The 18,042-nt window shown below is 40.8% G+C and overlaps 1 protein-coding gene across 4 annotated transcripts in view; it reads left to right on the plus strand.

Moving 5' to 3' along the window:
• The window catches only part of agap3 (ArfGAP with GTPase domain, ankyrin repeat and PH domain 3), a 116,823-nt gene that overhangs the window by 47,261 nt on the left and 51,520 nt on the right, over nucleotides 1-18,042 (plus strand). For 3 of the 4 annotated variants that reach the window (XM_083536135.1, XM_083536136.1, XM_083536134.1), the window contains exons 3-9: nucleotides 3,408-3,495; nucleotides 6,003-6,088; nucleotides 6,684-6,825; nucleotides 6,953-7,087; nucleotides 10,030-10,157; nucleotides 11,125-11,283; nucleotides 18,032-18,042. The exon at nucleotides 18,032-18,042 is cut by the window's right edge and continues 73 nt beyond it. In XM_083536135.1, the coding sequence (XP_083392261.1) occupies nucleotides 3,408-3,495; nucleotides 6,003-6,088; nucleotides 6,684-6,825; nucleotides 6,953-7,087; nucleotides 10,030-10,157; nucleotides 11,125-11,283; nucleotides 18,032-18,042 (749 nt within the window). Of the gene's footprint in view, nucleotides 1-935; nucleotides 2,536-3,138; nucleotides 3,496-6,002; nucleotides 6,089-6,683; nucleotides 6,826-6,952; nucleotides 7,088-10,029; nucleotides 10,158-11,124; nucleotides 11,284-18,031 lie in introns of those variants that run through there. The other variant, XM_083536137.1, reaches the window with a different exon arrangement.

Here is an 18,042-nt window from a genome sequence, read left to right on the forward strand (position 1 = left end):
GTCACGGAGTATATGAATTTTGACTTTGAGATACATGAGACAACCGAACCTGTCATTGAAGGGGAAAAAAGAAGGCAGGGCCACAGGCTGCGTGGTTAGTTTTTTTTAAAAAGTAGGCGGGGCTTAATATTAAGCAGGTTTTATCCTGAACTCGAGGTTTTCTTGCCAAAATTTAAGACAAGGTTTTTTTTTTGCGTTTTAGTTTCAAGAATTTATCTTAAAAGGAGTAAATCCTGCAATTCCGCATATCGAGGAAGTGAATGAATGAAGGATGGAATTCTTATAGTACGCTGAAATGAGTAGCAATATCAAATGTAAATCACGCATTCGTGTATATACACAACTGTACTACCCAGATGGGGTCGCACAAATGTAAACAATTTAGTCATTTTAGGCTGACCTCCCACTCCAAATGTACAGGGAAATCACATTGATCATTAAAAAAACTCAGAACGTATCCTGGTGGTAAAACTCCACCAGACTTTTACCATGTTTCCTGAAAACCCTGAAATCACTCCAACATATGGTTCCATAGAAGGTACAGGATTCTCTTTGTGCTCATTTTTTCCCCAGCTGTCAGGAATCTCATTTCAAGGCTTCAGATTCATTTCCTGTTAATGTGGAAAGACACTTGAGTTCAGACATTTTCCCATAACACCTCTCGAAGCTTATCATGAGGAATGTGTCACCTGGTTCCCCTGAGGGTTCAGCTTGGAAAGATCGAGGTCTCGGGGAGGTAAAGCGAACGAATTAATGAGCAATTACACCCAAGGTGCCCGATTAGTGCCACATTAGTTACAGTCTCAATTGATTGACTCCCCAAACAGTCCAGAAGCTCTCTCTTTGGAATATATGGAACTTCTGCACATGTGCAGATGTATGTGTTCTGTTTGCAAAGCCATCCATGAAGATGTAGGCCTACATCAGGGCTTTACTAACACCCTTGTGGCTGAATAAATCTCCACAAAATCTTCACAAATATGTTAAAACAAGCGCATACAAATCTTATGGCCGGATGGCCGCAAACATTTGATCCCAAAGTCTATACCGTATATGATATTAAATGATTTTGTACATGTGTAATGGGCAGTTGTGTAGTAATTGTGTTTTGAGTTGTTGTGGTTGTTTTTGTTTGCAGTAGTTGTAGTTGTTCTTGTAAGTAATTGTTGTGTAGTAGTTGTAGTTGTGTTATAGATATATTGTAGTTTTGTTGTGTTGCTGTAGTTAGTGTAGTAGTTGGTCTTAAAGTTGTGAAGTAGTTCTTTTAGTTGTGTAGTTATAGTCGTTGAGGTTGTGTTGTTTAGCTGTAATATTTGTGTTGTTTTAGTAGTTGTTGGCCAAATAGTTTTGTAGGTGTAGTTGTACTGTACTAGTAGTTGTATAGTTGTGTTGTACAAGTTGTAGTTGTGTAGTACTAGTTGTTTTAGATGTGTAGTTGAAGTTAACGAGGTTGGGTTGTAGTAGTGTAGTTGTTTTTGTGTAGTTATAGTAGTTGCAATTGTGCTCTAGTAGTAGTTGTAGTTGTTTTAGTTTTAGTTTAGTTTTGTAGGTGTTGTAGGTGTAGAAGCTGTTGTTGAAGTTGTGTAGTTGTTGTTGTTCTTGTAGCTTTGTTGTAGTTGTATAGTAGTGTTGAAGTTGTAGTTGTTGTAGTCGGAGATGAGCAGATGTTTGTAAATCTCTCAGTATGTAAATCATTTTTGAAGCTCATATCCTACAATATAAAAAAACAAAGTGCAATTTGCTTCACACAGACTCATTTCCCTCAGTGAGTAATGATTCATGTTGGAAAGATTCAGGGATTGTGTGTGTGTGTGTGTGTGTGTGTGTGTTCCTGACATTATGCGACTCTGCAATTTTTTTAAACAACTTAGTCACATTGCTGAATGTGTGCATTTTTAGGAAATCGGCTTTAGCTGTAAATTAAGCCCACTTGGTGGTCGTGTTCTTCAAGTTCCCCCCCAAAACAGGGCTGAACAATGGCCAATGGTTTTTTTTGTTAATGTTTATTCGAATAAATTAGCCTGTAATTTGGACTCGGCCGTCGGATTAAATTAGCGTCTCTCCTCAGCGGCCGCTAATCTATTTCGCTGAGCGATTGATATCACTTAAATTTGATTCGTCCTGACTGACTTTCTTACTCTATTACAATACCAAAATCCTGCCAGAGTTTGTATGCATTGGAAGCCATCTTGGCGTGTTTTATGGTTTAAATAATTAAAAAAAACTTTAGCAATAATTAGTCAAAATATGAATGAAAAAACTAATCGTTCTGCTACGTTATGAACGTAGAAATTACCTCAGGAGTAGATCGAAAGCTAGTTTGCATAATGCTAACATCGTTCAGTAGGAGGCCTGGTGAAATAAAAGGAAGAGAGAAGCATTTACTTGCTAACTTTTACATTACAGTGCTGTGAAATTCTTTCTTCAGAGCCATGATTAAGGGGCAGCCATGATACAGCACCCCCGGAGCACAACAATAAACTCACGTGGCGATACGCCAGTCTACAAATTTTGTGGGCTAGTTCGCGTTTTAGCGTGGCTTGTGATTTGACAAAACTCCGGCACTCAAACGGTTCAAAACTACAACCTAAACTAATCTTATCCTTTGTAATGAGGTCTGACGAATTTTTACGCTGCAACCTCCAGTGTTCGCTACTTCTAACGGCATCTTAAAATTTTGTATGGTTTATATAAAAAAAAGTTAGCATTAATTAATAGGTCTGCTGTGGTGTATAGATGTAGCTGATAAAACATTCTGCTACGTTATTGAAGAAGAAATCACCTCAGGAGTAGATCGATACCTAGCTTGTGTAAAGCTAACATCGTTTTTTTAGGAGGCACGGTAAAACAAATGAGAAAAAAAAAATAGGTTTTACTTGTTATATAAACGTTACAGCAAAGTGAACTACAAAATAAGTGTGTGAAATTCATGTTTATTTACAGACTTATTGTTCCTGAGTTATTGATCATGAGTCATCATCCTGCAACCTCCAATGTTCGCTGCTTAGCATAGTTAGCTAGCACCTCATTGTCTTTGCTGGGAATGATGTAATCCATTATGGAAAAATATCTATTTTGGGAAAGAAATTAGCCTAGTTGTTTTTATTTTTGCTCTGTGGCCTAGTTTTCTTAATTTAGGGTGGGTTTGTAAAAGATTTTACCTCAGAGAACGTCCTTGGAAACACATTCAAACCCTCTGGCCCGTGACTCAGTGTTCCATATGGAGTTTCTCTGCCATGGTATCCTAAATCTGTCACATTTTAAGGTTTATTTGGTTCCCACAAGGTCAGCGATTACACCTTTTAATCATCTGAGAGAAAATGTATCGTTTCTGTGTCAAATTTTTCCTGAACTTGTCCCATTTGAATGCGCTGCAAAGCCATGATGCATTGTGTATTGTGTTGCAGGGCATTGTGGGTAACCTCTCCAGCGGGAAGTCGGCCCTCGTACACCGGTACCTGACAGGAACATATGTCCAGGAAGAGTCTCCAGAGGGTGAGTGGACAGGGAACTGCTGTGTGTGATTTGTTTCCAGGGGGTCACTACGACCCGCTGTGCAACCCTGCTGTTTATGTCACTATGCTCTGTGTGTGGGATTATTATGGTTTGTTTTCTTCTCATGAGAGAACAAAGTGTATTGATTTGTATAGAAAAGGTATAGTTTCAGCATTCCTAGGGTTTGAGACCTCAATCTTTATCATGACCGAATAATTACGTTCCTTTTCTCTTATGTTGATGATGACGATGATGTTTTATGTTTCACTTTTAATATAAGAAAAGCACCTAATACAGCTCGGACCCCGTGATGTTCTCCGCAAACATCCTTTTATTGAAAGTCCTCTTTTCGCATTCGTTTGTAAAATTTCTGCTCCCGTTTTCTAATCGAATAACACCACCACGCAGGATTGTGGAGTCCCATAATATCAAAATGAATCCTGTGAAAGTGAGGACCCCGGTCCTGCTATTACTGTGGAGTAGGAATTAAAACACTCCGTGGAAAATAATGGACGAAAACTGACTGGGGAAGTCATAGCATAGGGGTTATTGATTGGAAGGGCGCCCCAGCATCGCCAAGCTGGAACTGTCGGTCTCTTGAGCAAGGCCTTAGCCTTCTCTGCTGCAGGGGCACTGTATAACGGGCGACTTCAGCTTCCTGAGCTCAGCTGGAATATGCAAAGAAGGAAATTCAATGTGATATATGACTAAAAAAAAGTTTACCTTTAACATCCTAAGGTGTCCGGAAATTTTGCTCGATCATAGAACATTAAATAACCATTTCCTAACAGAAAACGTTAACAATTTAACTTTTTTTTTTGTTGGGGGCCCCCTAGTGAGCCTTTTCCTGAGGGAGTATTGAGGGAGTGTTGTTCAAAAGGAAATGAATCAGTACACAAAGACAAAATGCAGCCTGGTGAGGACACAATGTTGTACAGCCTCTATAACGCCCATTAACTTGATTTACAGATGTTTTCCACATTAAATGTAGCTACAAACTTTTTTTTTTTTTTTCTATGTCACGGAATATCAAGAAAGGAAAAGCAAGCCCATCAAGCCTGCTTCATTGCACCACCTCAGTCTTGACAGTTTTTCTATAACTCCTACCCCTTGACATGTTTTATCTCCTCCCAAGCCTCAGATGATGTTCCTCCAGGTTCTGAGACCATATGGCGTATTCCCAGATGATTTATGATTGAGGACTGACTCGTGAGATTTGTTCAGCAGTGCATCACGCACTTACTTAAAGGTTTTACAGCTTGTAATAATAATAGGAAGAAGAAGAAGAAGAAGAAGAAGAAGAAGAAGAAGAAGAAAAGCTGAGGCGTATTTTATAAGCAGAAACCAGTCAGACCCTCTGTCCTCCTGGCTATAAGTGACAGAATCCAGGTGTGGGGTTTTGCTGTGATTCAGAAGTTCCTGTCGGATTTGCTGCTGCGATATTGCCGGCCGCTGTGTTGCTATAGCAACTGAGGTTCAGGAAGCGATCGTGGGCTGTTTTTGCTGTGTCAAGGTCTGAACTGCGTCCTCAGCCCACGATTTGAAATCTGGGTACGAGTTGATCCATGGAGATTCATTATGACATTACTGCTTATATTTACAAGCAAATTAGCGCTAATTTGGTGTACGCTCTTTCCTTCCAATCTTCTCTCTTTCTTTCTTTAAGGCTGAGTGAATGAGATCAGGCTTGCCTTTGCTGGCATGTTGGGATTTGCCCAAACTACCCTCCCCTCCCCTCCGCCCAGGCTACGTGATAATTATCTTATCAAGACGTTCGACGCTTGCCTCCAGAGGCGCGACCGCAAATTACCTGGGGCAGATATTTTCTTTGCAGAAAAAGTCCTGGGTTTAAAAATCCGTCCTCTCGCATCTTTAGGAACAGGGTGCTGGCTCAAGAAAGATTTGGGGGAGCACATCTGATGTAACCCCTCGACATCTGGGAAATTAGAGTTGGGTTATTTTCCAGAAGCACAATCAGGTTATATTCATTACAGCTCGATCTGTTGCTCGGCCCTGAGCTCCGAGTTCTCGCGGCGACACAAGTGTAATTTTGCTCTTGTGGCGGTTCCTGATTGAGGCTCTCACCCCAATTTTCTGTGCAGAATAGCAGCTCTGTGATTAGTTAGTGTTCACGAAGGCAAAAACTCACCTGGCGGGAAAGTGGCAGAGCGTTAATCAGAACAAAGGAATAAAAGGTGATGGAAGCGCTCGTAAATAAATGATGGAGTGTTTGGGAAACAGCAGAAAGTATTTTGTACCGTACAATACACTCTTGAATTACAAACAAGCAAACTTGGCTAATGGCTATTCAAGTAGCCACGCCCATTGTACCATCAGGGTGGCGGGCGAATAGGTACCCTCAGTCCCTCTGGTCAAACACTATTTGGATTTGGTGATATATTGCCTTTGTCAGCATTTGTACTTCGATCCTGACGCGCTAATGTTTTCGCCTAGCGTTTACAGGGTTTTTTTTATACTGACTGAATGCTTCTTCGTCTCTGTGACAGGAGGACGGTTTAAAAAAGAGATCGTGGTGGATGGACAGAGCTACCTGCTGCTAATCCGAGATGAGGGAGGACCTCCTGAGCTTCAGGTAAATTCTCGAGCTCCAGGTAAAATTTTAATCATTGGTGATTGGTCGCTGCTTTAACCTCTTTTCGGTTGACAGTTTCCTACACTACCCACGATGCAGCTCTTTTGAGGCATGTATCAATGTGCTCTCTGTTTTCTTGTTTCAAAATGATCCATGGCCTGTGCCGACTCGCCTCTGTTAGGTAGGAGATGGAAACTGTTCAAAGAGCGAGAGCATGAGTGATGTAGCTCTTCAATGAAGCTAGCATGATGCTAATAGAAAATACAGGGCTCTACAATGCTACCATTATAAGCTGCTAGCTGTTTCTTTAGAATAATGATTGATGAGCTATTCTTCCTGTATAGTTAGCTGTTTTTCCATTTTAATTATTTGACATTGTGTTTTTGTTGCATGATAGCACTATGGTCATAAAGGATTCGCTGCATTCCGAGTATGCTAGCACTGTGGTCGTTTTTCTTTTTTTTCCCTAGCATAACTACAATCCTTGGAGAATAGCAGGTTGAATGTAATTGCGGTTTCTCTCATTGATTGACCTCTGACTTGTTGCGAAACTCCTTCGCATGCTAATTTGAGTTGAAATCTTGTGTGCCCTCAGTTTGCCGCCTGGGTGGATGCTGTGGTGTTCGTCTTCAGCCTGGAAGATGAGATCAGTTTCCAGACGGTCTACAACTACTTCCTGCGCCTGTCTAGCTACAGGAACACGGCCGAGGTCCCCATGGTGCTGGTGGGCACGCAGGGTGAGTCACGAAGCACCACATTCCTGGGTAAAAAATATAAACCTTTTGGGATGATCTGATGGTCCAAAAAAAAAAAGAATACCTTGCCGAATGTTTCCTCACATGCTTTTCTCTCTACTGCGTCAAGACGCCATCAGTGCCACCAACCCGCGAGTCATCGACGACGCCAGAGCCCGCAAGCTCTCAAACGACCTGAAGCGATCCACCTACTACGAGACCTGCTCAACTTACGGCCTCAACGTCGAGAGAGTCTTCCAGGACGGTGAGACACCAGAACACCATCAAAATCCACAAGTGCCATAGGAAAAATCAGTAGATTGCATAAAAGATGGGAAGCATGGTGGTGGCAGTTCTAAGTACATAGAAACACTAAAGAATATGGGATTTGATTGGCTCTCACCGCTCACGGCTTTGGATTTAGTTTCCAGACGCGGTTTTTGCTGTCTTTACCATCTCTAGCGTGTAGAGTTCTTCATTTCCTTGCTAATATCCGGTTTTGGTTTCAGGAAAAGCACCCGAGCTCATTCTAGAGATGATAATACCTGCGTGCCCAGGTTTTATGCTAATGACCAAAAAGAAATTTCGGATAGCTCCCTCGCATCACATCTCGCTTCCTCTCTGCGCTTTTTTTTTTCCTGGCGTCGATGGCTAGCGTTTCTTCTTAGTGCTTAATCAAGTCCTCAGGCGGAGCTTGAAATAATTAAAAGGAGATGTTTGATGTGCACTCCAGAGCATTCAAACCGACGCTCGATTCGGGCACTTATTTCTGTGCGCTCGTCTGCAGTAATTAGCGCCTGGCGATTTTCCGGATTCTCGTGACGGCGAAACGTGTCTGGCGCGAAATTATTCTTTTATTCCTCTCTGGCTTTCTCACGGCGTCCTTTTTACCTCGGTCACCCAGAAATTACACTGATGTCGTTCGAAGGCATTACAAAACCGCACGGGAAAAGCAAGAAACCAGTCCATGTCTCTGAAGAAAGAACTTCAGATCAGTTCAGTTTGTAATAAAGAATTAAAACGCAGCTCGTTCTGAGGGCTGTGATGGAGATCTCCTGCATCTCCCGTCACTTTGGTGTCGATCTGCCGCAGTGTATGGGCTGGGAAATAGTATTGTGTGGGGTTAGAACACCATCTAGTGCCTGCATGTGTCACTGCACCTTATGGCCTAGGTCCACATTTTTTAGAATAGTGTTCAGTGCTAACCTTAGCATTCTAACTAAAATGCTAGAAGATCTGAGAGTGCTTATAAGCTTTTTTGTAACGTTTAATGCTAACACTAGCTTGCTAGTCAGTTAGCTTACGAGCATCAAACATGCAGTGAATCTTAGAGGATTGAGTGGGTTGTGTGTATAGCAAGCTATCTAAACACAAATACATGATCAAGCTAACTAACATGCTAGCCTGCTAGAAGATATGAGTGGATTTAAGGCATTATTTTTAACGGTAACGCTAGTCAGAGCGTTAGCATGTGCTAACCTTACAGAAAATCAACATAATATTTACATTACAAGACAGCGAAGCTTCTTAGCTTTTTTGTGTAATGTTTGGAAGCCGGGGTCAGCCATGAAACCCCACCCCTGGAGCACAGAGGTCCTTGCTCAAGGGCCCAACACTGGCAGCTTGGTAATACTGGGACTTGAGTCCCCTCACCTTCCGATCAATAACCCAGAGCCTAACACCTCCTATATTCCTGAACTATTCATGGCTAACTTTCACACCTGGCTAATCTTTGCTAACAAAATATCTGAGATGTTTTAATAGTAAATGTGCATAATCTTTGCTTCTATCCACGACCACTAAATTAACATAAGCTAACCTGAAGCTAAACAAACGAACAAAAACTTCTTACACTATTTCCCACGTTCATAACAAATTCACTGCTAACTTTCGCTAGTTGTTTTGCTAACTTGACAGCATTTATTCCACGTTATGTAATTATTTTTGTAATACTTCACGTGTAACCCTAGCTATCATGCGCTACAGAATGCGGTAAAGATGACAGAATATTTTAGAGGATTTTATACGCTATTCGTGAAACTTGCTTAGGGTTTATTTTTTTACTAGCCAGCAAGCTAATGTTCTAACCTGACAGAAAATCTGAAAGAATGTTCACTGTTCCCACATGTACAGGGCTAACTTTAAGTGACTAGCTTAACATGTGCTAATCTGACAGGATATCTGAGAGGATTTAGCCTAAAATATATGAAATATTTGTAATCCTTACTAGTAACTGCTTTTTTCTAGCTAGCATGTGCTAATCTAACAGGATTTATGACAATATTTGGCCTAAAATGTGTAAAATATTCATAATATATACTATTAATTCCTTTTTTCTAGCTAGCATGTGCTAATCTGACAGGATTTTCGAGAGGATTTAGCCTAAAATGTGTCAAAAATTTGTAATCCTCACTAGTAAAACTTTTTTTTTAGCTATCGTGTGCTAATCTGACAGGATTCCTGAGAGGATTTAGCCTAAAATGTGTCAAAAATTTGTAATCCTCACTAGCAACTTTTTTTTGTAGCTATCGTGTGCTAATCTGACAGAATTTCTGAGAGGATTTAGCCTAAAATGTGTAAAATATTCATAATATATACTATTAATTCCTTTTTTCTAGCTAGCATGTGCTAATCTGACAGGATTTTCGAGAGGATTTAGCCTATAATTTGTAAAATATTCATAATATATACTAGTAACTCCTTTTTTCTAGCTAGCATGTGGTAATCCGACAGGATCTTCGAGAGGTTTTAGCCCAAAATGTGTGAAATATTCGTAATCCTCACTAGTAACTCCTTTTTGCTAGCTAGCATGTGCTAATCTGACAGGATTTCTGAAAGGATTTGGCCTAAAATGTGTGAAATATTCCTAATTCTTACTAGTAACTCCTTTTTTCTAGCTAGCATGCTAATTCTAATGCTAGATTTCTGAGAGGATTTGGCCTAAAATGTGTGAAATATTTAGAATCCTTACTAGTAACGCAAACTTTTTGTAGCTAGCATGCACTAATCTAAAAGGATTGTTTAATGCGGATGTACTGAGGAGACGATTTTAGCAAAACTTTTCTTTTTTTTTCCCTGTTCTTTTTAAAAGCCTAGCGAGTGTGAGCATAGGACGTTTTTGCCTTGTGATGACATACGTGTGTGTGTGTTTTTGTGTGTGTTTTTGTGTGTGTGTGTGTGTGTGTGTGTGTGTGTGTGTGTGTGTAGTCGCTCAGAAGGTGGTGGCTCTGAGGAAGAAGCAGCAGTTGGCCATCGGGCCGTGTAAATCCCTACCCAACTCTCCTAGTCACACGTCCGTCCCGGCCGCGGCCATCCCCTCCGTACACCTCAACCAGGTAAGCCCCGGAGATAAACGTTCACAACACACTCACGCCACAAAGCCTCTTCACGTGTTAAACGGGACGGCGGGCGTAAGTATTTTCTTCAGGCGTGAAGGGTTTCCACCACGTGTGATCGCAGGAACCTGCACAGGAACATCCTGAAATACTGAAGTGGAGTTTATTTATAGATCCAGACAGGAATTAGCAAATCGTGACCTCGATTCTAGCCGCTCGAAATTATTGGCACCTTCTAAAACAATGACAGTGTTTTCTTTTTTTAATTATTGGCACCCCTAATTCAGATCAATTGTAATTTCTTGATTATTCTTTTTTTCTTTTCTTTCTGGGTCTCACGTTCTCTGTCTCTACCTCTTTCTTACTCTCTCAATTGCTTTTTCTTTTCCTATTTGTCTCTACCTCTTCCTCTCTCTCTTTCTCTGTCTTTCTCCCCATTTCTCTCTGCCTTTTTTCTGTTTCTCACACACTATTTCTGTAACACGTTCTCTCTCTTCTTTTCCCTCACTCTGTCTATATTGCTTCTCTTTTCCCATTTGACTCTCTCTTATTCGTTCTCCTTCTGTCTTTTCCCCATTCGATTCTCCTTCTTTCTCCACATGTCTTTTTTTTTTATTGTCTCTCTTATTCTTTTTCTTTGGTTCTATTTTTTTCTCATTCTCTCTCTTTTTTTCTATCGCTATTCTTGCTATCGCCTCTTATTATTTATACAATTATTCCTGCTGTTTTTTCTCTCTTTTGTCATTTGCCTTCTCTCTCTTTCTCCCCAACTCTCCCCTTCTTTCTCCTTCTATCTCTTTCTCTCTTCCTCACTCTGTCTCTATTGCTTTCTCTTTTCTCATGCGACTCTCTCCCTCTCTCTGTCTGCCTCTCTCTCTCTCTCTCTCTCTCTCTCTCTCTCTCTCTCTCTCTCTCTCTCTCTCTCTCTCTCTCTCTCTCTCTCTCTTTCTCTCCCGGCCTCTTCCAGGCTACTAACGGAGGGGGTGTGCCATTCAGTGACTACTCCTCCTCAGTGCCCTCCACCCCCAGCATGGGGCAGCGGGAGATGCGCATCGAGACCATCGCGGCCTCGAACACGCCCACGCCCATCCGCAAGCAGTCCAAACGCCGCTCCAACATCTTCACAGTAAGTATGAGGCAGCTGATGCAGAGCACCACACACTCACACTACTGAGAGATAGACAGATAGATAGAGAAAGATAGACAGAGCATCTTCTCAAGTGCAGCCCTTCAAACAGTTCAATCACTTTTAGCCCTTATCTTCCGTTCGAATCAGTACTTTTCTTTTTCTTTAACACTATTTTTTGGGGTAATCTTTTAATAACTGGCATAAAAAATTTTTTAAAAAAAGAATAAATATAGCAAAATCAGTGCTGTGAATAAAAGTATTTGCTTTTTTTTTCCCTATTATTTTATGTATCTCACAAATTTTCCAAACCTGCCTGACTCAATGTCCAAAAATAATTGCCCCCTAAACCTAATAACTGGTATCGTGCATTTGCGATAATCGCTTACAATTTAGCTATTTTGACTAGGCCACTGGAAAAACTTGCTGGTGTTTTTCTTATCAATGTCCTGCTGCGTAACCCGAATGCACTTAAGTTTGGGCGCTTGAGCATTCTCCTTTCTGGTAGAGCACAGAATTCTGTCAATTATGACAAGTCGTCCATGTCCGGAAGCTGCACAGCATCCCCAGAGCATCACACTTTCCCCCACCATGCTTGACTGTTTCTATGATGTTCTTTATATAAACTGCTGTGTTTGTTTTTTGCCAGCTGTAATGTTCTTTCCAAAACGCTCAACTGAAACATTTAAGTGTGACACATATGCAAAAAAAACCAACAAAACAACTGTAAATACTTTTTCGCAGCACTGTACGTTTACCTCGCAATATTTTTTAGGCATTAAAGATTCCATCTGCATTCAATAAAAAAAAAAAAAAAAAAAAAAAAAAACTTGAAATCATGTAGAGAGTAAATCAGAACAGAATATATATATGGCATAAATTACGCAACTCATTTATTTGAACCCATCCAAGCAATTTTATTAAGGATCCAGATTTTCCCCATCTGTGCGTGTCTATTCCTTCAATTAATACTAAAATTCATAAAAAATAAAACACCTAATAAATAAAAAACACCTACTAATGCGTTTATTTTCAAAATCCTGATTTGAAAAACCCGAACGTGAAACAAAGAGCGACGTTAGCGGGGCTTTTTGCAGGTCTGCACTTGGAAGATGCTGTCTGTTGTGAACACCAGAGGGAGCCAGTGAGCTCAGTTCTTTACCAAAGCCCCGTTCGAAGCATGCAAGCAAACTAGCAAACTTCCCTGAGCAAAAAGTACCGCAAGCAGTAGTAAACCATAGCGACTGGACTTGTCTCATCTTAAAGAAGTATAGTCTTAAAATCCTGGTGTGTCTCCACCCCCCACCCCGATAGGGTAATTTATTGTTGTAAATATTAAACATTAGACATTAAACAATAGAAAAAATGGAGGCTAGTGAGGGATTTCTAGCTGCTAGAATATGAGTGATGACTAGTTGCTTGGTGGGGGTTCCATAATGATAAAAGGAACCATGCTCTTATACACCTCCCCAAACAAGGACCTTTAGAAATGTCTGGAACTGGCAGAGTAACCGGGTCTTAGATGTGCTGAGCAGATTTTTCAGGACAAAATAAATGCGATGGAAAACGACAAAACAAAGCGAACGCTGTGAGAGTGTTCGAAACACACAGAAAAACGTGTCCCCTCCTATGCTCCAGGGACTCGGAATAAAACCCATAGTTCCGTTAGTGTGCGTTTTATGATTTCAAACAAAACAAAAAAAAACTACTAGAAAAGCACAATGTTGGTTTGAACTAAACAAACCAGACTTGTTTTGATTTTTTTTTTCCTCCCTCCTTTTCCCCCTTTTCCTTCGTTTGTCTGTACATTGTGTCGCAGTAGCCCCAACCCTGAGTACCATTAGGTCAATGGTGCCAATGTTGAGAAGCTACAAACCCATTCAATTAGTACTGGGCTGGTGGAAAAACAGTGCCCAAATAAAGTACTTTTGGGGCCCAGAAATGATGTCCCAAGTCCAGTTGCTCTGAGTTACAGCTGCTAGAAATCGTTAGACGTTTGAATAAATTCCGACAAAGCTAGAACTGATGATATAAAATGAAGAAAAGGGCGAATCCTTCCCCTCATTTTTTGTTTTTTTTTATTTTCTTTTCAACTGAGCCCTTTTCTTTCTCTCTATTAAACTGTTTTACCCAAAGGGGAAAAAAATATTCCTAGACACATTGCATGTTGCAAAGTTTTCTCTTTAAGAAAGCATATCACTTTGCCCTCTTGCCCCCAAACAACCCCCCCACCCCACCCTTTCTTCCTGCCACAGCATCAAATCAACCAATCAACGCCAAGCCCCTCCCCCTACCCTTCTCTTCTCACTTTTAACAGACGTTCGCCTAGCGGGCTTTCTGCTGGAGGAAAAGACAGGGACACACTTTTGCTAGCACCCTGTTCATCCTCCAGTGTAACCAATCAAGACCATCCCCAGTCCATTCAGGCCCAACTCCCCTCCTACCTGTCCTCCAATCAAAAGGCCCCCAGAGGATGATTGGCCACTCTCGTGCTAGCTCCCCTGTCCTGTTTTCTCCCTCCCTCCCTTGCTAGGTAGTGTCAAATCCTGCGCCCGCGGAGCCGAAGCATGCCACCTATCCTGTCTGGGTGCCCGATTGGCCAAGTGAACGCAAGTTCCAACTCATGACCTTCTGAGGACCGGCGACACGGATGGATGTGGGGGGGGTTGGGGGAGTGAGGGGAAAAATAGGGGAGGGAGGGAGCAAAAAAGGAAGAGAAACCAATCTCCGACTAAAGATTCCAGCCCAACTGGAGAAGAGAAGCTCATACCACGCAAGAGTCATGACCTCTGCATCACTGGTGATTAAACACCGATCACCACGTGGGAGTTTCCACCAACGGGGACGACCGACCGTTCTGTCGATCTACCTATTTCTCCATCCCTCTATCTATCCATCCATCCATCCATCCATTCAACCTTCTAGCCATCCTTACTTTTTGGTACTTAGTATTTGATCATTTTCATTGCGCTTGTCTCACAGCTGCACTTATGAGTGGCCTTATTAAAATCTCACCCTTTTTTTTTTTTTTGGTATTTATTTTGGCCTTTCTTCCAAAAAAACCCAAACAGTTTTTGCATTAGGCATCAATGCATGTCCTCAAAATCTCAAAAAAAGGGGCAAGTTGGGGTTTTACCTGAAATAGGTTACATCATTGTTATGGCACTTGATCAGTTCCTGAACTACTGTAATTAATTGTGTGCACTTAATTAAGGTCTAACTAATATTTCCAGTGGTATGTGGTTCATTACGGTACTTGTAGGAGACCTAAATTTGTTTCTGTAATAAATTCCACCACGTACGATGATAGCGTCATCGGTTCTCAATACCGTGGCAGCAGGTCGCTCTTTTATCCGGGTTTCTGCACCTGCGAGATCGAATCCCTTACGACCAGAAGAAGCTCGGGCGTATCCATTTCAAGAGTTCACTGCTTGAAAGGAATCCAGGACTCCTACAGGTGAGAGGCTTGGGTCGCATCCCAGGAGGCATTCCGGGGGCGAGCTCGGCATACTTCCTGCTGCCACAAGAAATAACGCGGAATTAGAGATTATAGTACGAATACGTCGAGGTAGTTCGTCTATAGCACATGGATAATTACAGTACTCACAGGAACTATGGCGCAGTGCTTCATTGCTTTGTTTAGAGCACTTAACCCTTCCTAGTATGGCGTAGGAACTTATACATCTGAGCCCTAGTGGAACCCAGGAGCTCAAAGGTCTGATATTTGAATAGACTCCACAACTAAATTCGGTCACTCGTATCAAGACGTTTCCTTCGAATACTTTATTAGCATTCCTATCCATTCCATCCCCTCCATCAACTCTGTGAATGAGTGTGTGTGGGTGGGTGGGTTGATTTTGTGTGGGTGTGATGCGTGTTCTGTGCCACTAGATGTCAGCAAAGGACACCAATAGTCACTCAGTGCTTCCACGGTACTTTAAGGAACTGGCTGCCGAAACGTTCCTCGTTGGTACGAAGTCATTTTAAATACAGTACAAAGGGGAAGGGGTTCATCAATTTCTTCATAATTTAAAAAAAATTATATATATATATATATTTTTTTTTTTTCTTTTTTCTCCTTTCATTCTTTGAGACAGTCCTCTTTCATTTTTCTTTTCCCCTCATCAATTTTTTTATTCTTTGTCTTTTCATGTATATTCCCCTTTCAGGCCTTAAACACACACACACACACACACACACACACACACACACACACACACACACACACACACACACACACACACACACACACACATGTATACACACTGGAAAACTTGATGTTTCACTATTTGCAGTTCATTTCCCTACAAAAAAAGGGCTCTTTTTGCGGAACCCAGCGAAGGGCCCTTGTGAATTTTTTTTTTTTTCAGCAACACACACACACACACACACACACACACACACACACACACACACACACACATAGACACACACAGACACACACGCACACACATAAGCATGCTGCTTTACCCTTAGTGTACTTCTCCCTGTCTCCTGCTCCCGGTGCACTGTGGGTAATGTATCATGGACATGTCCCATGCCGGCCAGTTAAAGACTCTTCGAACGTTTCAAGCGAACTTCATTCGATCGCGTCCCCCTAAACCCGAGGCCCCTTTTCCCTTCTCTCCCCCCCACGTGCACCTTATTTCTCCACGGACACTTTTTACACCCCTCTCCCCCACCACCTACCCCCCACTACACACACATACACACACTTTGTCCACCCCCACCCCCCCAAGGACTGAACTCATGATATCACGATGCCTTTTTTTGCCGCAAAAGCAAGGACTCTAAAAGACGTGCCAAGATACTATCTGTTTTTTTTTTGTTGTTTTTTTTTTCTTCTATTTTTTCCTGCTTTCTCTATCCTTTTCTTTCTTTCTTTCTTTCTTTCTTTCTTTCTTTCTTTCTTTCTTTCTTTCTTTCTTTCTTTCTTTCTTTCTTCTGGATCTTGTCCTGTTTGCAAAGTCGGTGATGCAATATGAGAGAACGGATACAGGGAAAAGGTTTTCACACTCCACTTTTTTTATTTTGAGAGCGTTGTGATTAACGTCGTCTTGGGGAGGAAAAAAAAAAAGGAAAAAAAAAAACAGCGAACACTGATTTAAAAAAAATAATTATTTATTTACATTTTTTTTTATTGGCGCAAAGTCCAAACGTCAAGTCAAGTGTAATGCCAACTGTGATCAACGAGGCATTCGGGGTTTTTTTCTTTTCTTTTTTTTTTTCTTTTTCTTTTTTTTTTTTTTCTTCCCCTCCTCGACTTTGCTCACACGCTCTTAAATCCGGGGTGTGAAAAGCGATCTTTATGAAGGCCTTCATAAAACCGAGCGTAGGGATTCAAACCTGGGGAAAAAAATAAAACCGGTGTGGATTGCACCGATTTGTACGAACGTACGTGTCTGATCTCCTTTTCTTTTTTTTTTTTCTTTTTTCTTTTTTCATTGAATTCTCTGTCGAATTCGGTTTTATTCCGTGTTTGCTCGGAAAGCTGTGGAAGGATAAACTGTTAAAGTCATTTCTATGACCATGCTAATAACAGATGAAAAAAAAAAAAAAAAAAAAGAACAAAAAAAGAACAAAAAAAAAAAATGACAGACTGCCGTATATCTTGTATTGAAATTTATTTACCACTGGTATTCAATAGAAAGTATATTCTATAGATATATGAGTACAGTATATCTATTAAAGAAGAAAAAAAAAAAAAAAACAGCGCCTCCGTGGTCCTCGTCGGAACTGCACCGTGTGGTTCGGCCTGCCGATTCTTTCCAAGTGAACCTGTGACTTTGATTTGTATGGTGTCTGTACAGAAATATATCTATATATAAAAACGAAGCAAAAAAAAAAAATGAAAAGAAATAAAAAATTCTAAACGAATACGGTCGTGTTGTGTGTGCTTCGACTCCTGTTTCTCTTTGGACGTTTTACCATCCGGTGAATGAGTGTTTATCATTTGTCCTCCCTCTGTGTGTGTGTGTGAAGACTCATAATGTGTTTTTTTTATTTTTATTTTTTTTATTTTATTTATTTTTTTTTTTATAAAAAAAAAAAAACCAATAACATCTAATCCTGCTTAATTCTTTTCCCCACCCTTCCCAGGATGTCTCCAGGAATCGAGGACTAAAATTAGGGCTTTAAAAAAAAAAAAAAAAAAAAAATGTTTTCATGTTTTGCTGAATTTTTGTGTTTTTAAAAACACCGCTTTCTTGACATGTCTAACCTTAACGTTTTTCCTTCCTTCCCTTTTTTTTTTTTTTTCAAAGCAAGCAGGAGTTTTTTTTTTTTTTTTTTTTTTTAGGGCAGGAAGCTGCAAAAAATTGGAGTCAATGTGGTGTTTTATTCTGCTTCTGAAATGATTTTATCAATGAAACTGTCTTTTTGGTTTGTGAATCTGAAAAGGTGCCAACATTTTTGATTAAAAAAGGGTTATTGTGGGTGTGTGTATATAATCGTTCTATGTGTGTGTGTGTCCTGTCTGTGTAGAGTTTGTGTATTTCTATACTGCACGCTCAATGTGCTGCTGTCTGTTGCGCTGTTTGGCTTGTGCGCTCTTTTTTTTTTTTTTTTTTGCGCAACTATTTTTTTTTCTTTTTTTTCTTTTTTTGCCCCTCTTTCCCTCACACACACCACGCACACTCTCTTACACACACACACACATTGCACCAGCCCCTTTTTTCCAGAAAGTCCAGCGTGTTCGAGGTGGGATATTTGTGCGTGTGCTGATCGTCTCGTTTTTGTCTCTTTGCAGTCTCGGAAAGC

Source organism: Silurus aristotelis, assembly GCF_946808225.1.
Source record: "Silurus aristotelis genome assembly, chromosome: 1".
Taxonomy (NCBI): Eukaryota; Metazoa; Chordata; class Actinopteri; order Siluriformes; family Siluridae; genus Silurus; species Silurus aristotelis.